General features: G+C 44.2%; 1 protein-coding gene across 1 annotated transcript in view; it reads right to left on the minus strand.

The window, feature by feature from the left end:
• Nucleotides 1-240: 240 nt before the first annotated feature.
• CSUI_004077 (fad binding domain-containing protein) overlaps nucleotides 241-3,080 on the minus strand; it is a 3,775-nt gene continuing 935 nt past the window's right edge. Inside the window, exons 2-4 of the mRNA XM_068064272.1 lie at nucleotides 2,855-3,020; nucleotides 1,579-2,350; nucleotides 241-488 (exon numbers count right to left, since the gene is read on the minus strand). Coding sequence (XP_067923752.1) covers nucleotides 374-488; nucleotides 1,579-2,350; nucleotides 2,855-3,020 — 1,053 coding nt within the window. The 3' untranslated portion in view covers nucleotides 241-373. The remainder of the gene's footprint in view (nucleotides 489-1,578; nucleotides 2,351-2,854; nucleotides 3,021-3,080) is intronic.

Below are 3,080 nucleotides of genomic sequence, written 5' to 3' on the forward strand. Positions count from 1 at the left end.
ACATATATACGTATATACATATACGGAGAAGTGAACGTCTGTCCTGTCTACGTGTATGTACGTGTAGTGAGAGAAATGTACTTTGTACGAGAGTGGAATGTCAGCGGGACAGGAGGAGAAGGGATGAATACATAATAGACAAAGAGAAACAGAGTGTCTATACATAGCAAGATCTAGATGTACGGAGGAGGCGAAGAGAAGACGAAGACCGTCATTCTTGTAGCACACACAGCATTCTAACTGGTAATGGCTAGTGCCTACTCCTGTCATCTACTTCTTCTGGTTAATGTTCATCTTCATCTTCCTTGTTACGGAAAGGTTTCTTTCGTGACTCGGAAGAGAAAATAAACACGAAGAGACATTAGAGAGAGATCTAGATAGAGTGTCGGAGAATCTTTCTTCCTCTATGTTTTTCGTACATACCATTGAAGGAAATACTTGAAGCTTTCCGAATCATCGACTTCATTCCATCACATCCAACGACATACCTACAGGGAGACGCATGCATGCATGCATACACCGGATGTACATACACCCCAACTCTCTTCTCACTTCTATCGATCTACACCCCTCAAACACAGAGGCGTAGACAAAAGAGAAGCCCAAGCCCTTCAAGCGAACAAGGAAATGCACGTAACTTGAAAAGAAGAGAAACAAGAAGAAAGAAGAAAGGAAGATCCAGGAAGAAAGAATAAGCCACCGAAAGACGGCACCGAAAGATCAGATCTGTCTGCTTAAAAAGTGTGTTGCAGAAAGAGAACAAAGGCTTCCTGCCTCCTACGGACTACACATCTTTCAGATCAATGAGCCTCCTTCATCTCCGAGCGATGCTCCTTANNCCTTAGAATGAAATGACTTTCGTTCTCTTCGTCTTTCTCTTCTTCTCTCATCTCCGAGCGATGCTCCTTACCGGAAAAAGACACTGTAAAGAGAAAGACTACAAGAGTTCTGAGCTTTCAAAGACCGGGAAGACAGCCACGCCAGGCTGGTCTTCATAGCTAGCCGGCAGCATGTCATCTATCTGAGTATGTGCGAGAGTCATTGTGGGTAGACACATGGCTAGCTAGACAGCTAGCCTACGCAAACTATAGAAGGGAAAAAAAGAATCTTTAGAATGCCTCGCTTCCTTGCTTCACATCTCTCTCTGTTGGTATTTCCTCCTCTTCTGTCCCATCGTAACACTTCTCTTTCTTCTCTCTCATTTCTCCTTCATCTTAACTCGTTTCTCTCTGTTCTATCTTAACCCCTCCTTCGTCCTTGCTGTATGTACAGCCCTTCTCTACACAGAGGAATCAACGATGAAAGCGGGAGAAGACATAAGAGAGACTCTACCCGCTTTTTAGCATCCCAAACCGAAGGAAAGAAAAGGCAGTAGAAGGCAGACACGAAGGGTGACAGAGGAGGAGGTAAGAGAAAGAAGAGAAAAGGTGCAGAAGTTTTGAAAGAAGCAACGACTGAAGAATAAGAAGAGAAGAGAGAAACGATAGAAGATAGACACGATGTCTATGAATGAATGTATGCATGTAGAAGAAAAGAAAGAAGAGAAAGGAAAGAAAGAGATTGTTTATTTTGCCCTACCGACATTTGACAGTGAGGAAGATCGGATCATCGGCCCCTAGGTTATCCATAAGCCTAGTAAGATGAATCGATACAGGGTATCCTTCTTTATCAATTTCGTCATCTTCATCTTGATCTATCTCGTTCAAATAACCTCCTCTTTCAGTCGACTCCCTTTTCTGAAAGTAGAACCTCCCTTTGCCTTTCTCTTTTCTCCTTCTTTCTCGGTCTCTTTCTCTTTCTTCGGGTTCTCCCAGTCCTTCATTACAAGTCATGAACTTTAGAGGCCTCCTGCCGCTATGGATACTCGCATTATCATCGTCATCCTGAGCCTCGACGTGGGTGGTCTCTTCTTTTCTTTTCTTCTTTTCTTCTTCTTCGTCTTCTCGCTTTCTCTCAAGAGATTTACCTGAAGGATCAGATGGTTCTGACGGGAGAAAAGAAGAGACAGCTGGCCTTTCAACTCCCTCGTTATCCTTTTCACTCAGAGAAGATGATTTGGAGGGGAGAAATTTCTTCTCTTCTTTATCCTTTCCTGCATTCTCTTCATTCGTTTTCTGATTCTGACTACCACGACGATCATCATTCTCTTTGCTTGTTCTTCTTTCTTCACTTTCTTCTTCTTCTTCTCTCTCACCCTTTCCTTCAGTCTTCTTTTCTCCTTCTCCCCCTTGTTTCTGTTGTGCAGGAAAAGTTATCTCTTCCTTTGCATTCTTCTCCAGACTTTTCTTCCTCTCTCCATCTTGCTTCTCTCCTTGTGTCTGATCCTCTTGCTTTCTCACGAAGCTTCCCCCTGGAAACAACAATCGACCCCACATCCACATCAGCATCGACACGAAGGGAGCAACACCATCGACGCTCAGGAGACATCATCGACACAACGTTGACTTCTGTATCAACACTCTCCTACAAGAAAGACAGGCAATCATGACCACCTGGTACCGCTTTCGCTCTCCTTCTTTGCTCACTTTCGAGAAAGAATCCTCAGCTCTCTCTCTATGTATATAAAGATATCATAGGAGAGAAAGGATTCTTCAAGCCACCTTACCGCAGTGAGTCTCTCCACCTCAGCCCACTTCACCACCTTCTCAATTGAGAGACAGCTGTGATCCTATTCGGTGATGGTTTCTCAGCTGTCTTCGGATGCTTTCTTTTCTTCTCTGATTTCTCTTTCTTTTAGATGACCTCTTTGTTCATTTGGTGAACTCTTCAGAGGCTTCTCAGGTAGAAGTTGAAGGCGAGGACGGATCTATTAGAGACGAGAATGACGGCTGTGAGTTTCGATTGTCACACTTACCCTCACGTCGATGCTCCTGCTGATGTCGATGATTTCGATGATGGCGGTGGTGTCGATGCTGATAAGAAGAACGATGACGAGATCTTCGAGGAGGAGGAGGAGGATAAGATAGAGGTTCCTCAACATCTTGATATTCCATGCGCCAGACAGCTATGGGCCGATGTACCTGAACAGCCAACACAAAGACAAGAGAGAGAGAGAGAGGTGTATATACATATACATGCCG

This window comes from Cystoisospora suis (genome assembly GCF_002600585.1).
Source record: "Cystoisospora suis strain Wien I chromosome Unknown contig_1834, whole genome shotgun sequence".
In the NCBI taxonomy this organism is placed as follows: Eukaryota; Apicomplexa; class Conoidasida; order Eucoccidiorida; family Sarcocystidae; genus Cystoisospora; species Cystoisospora suis.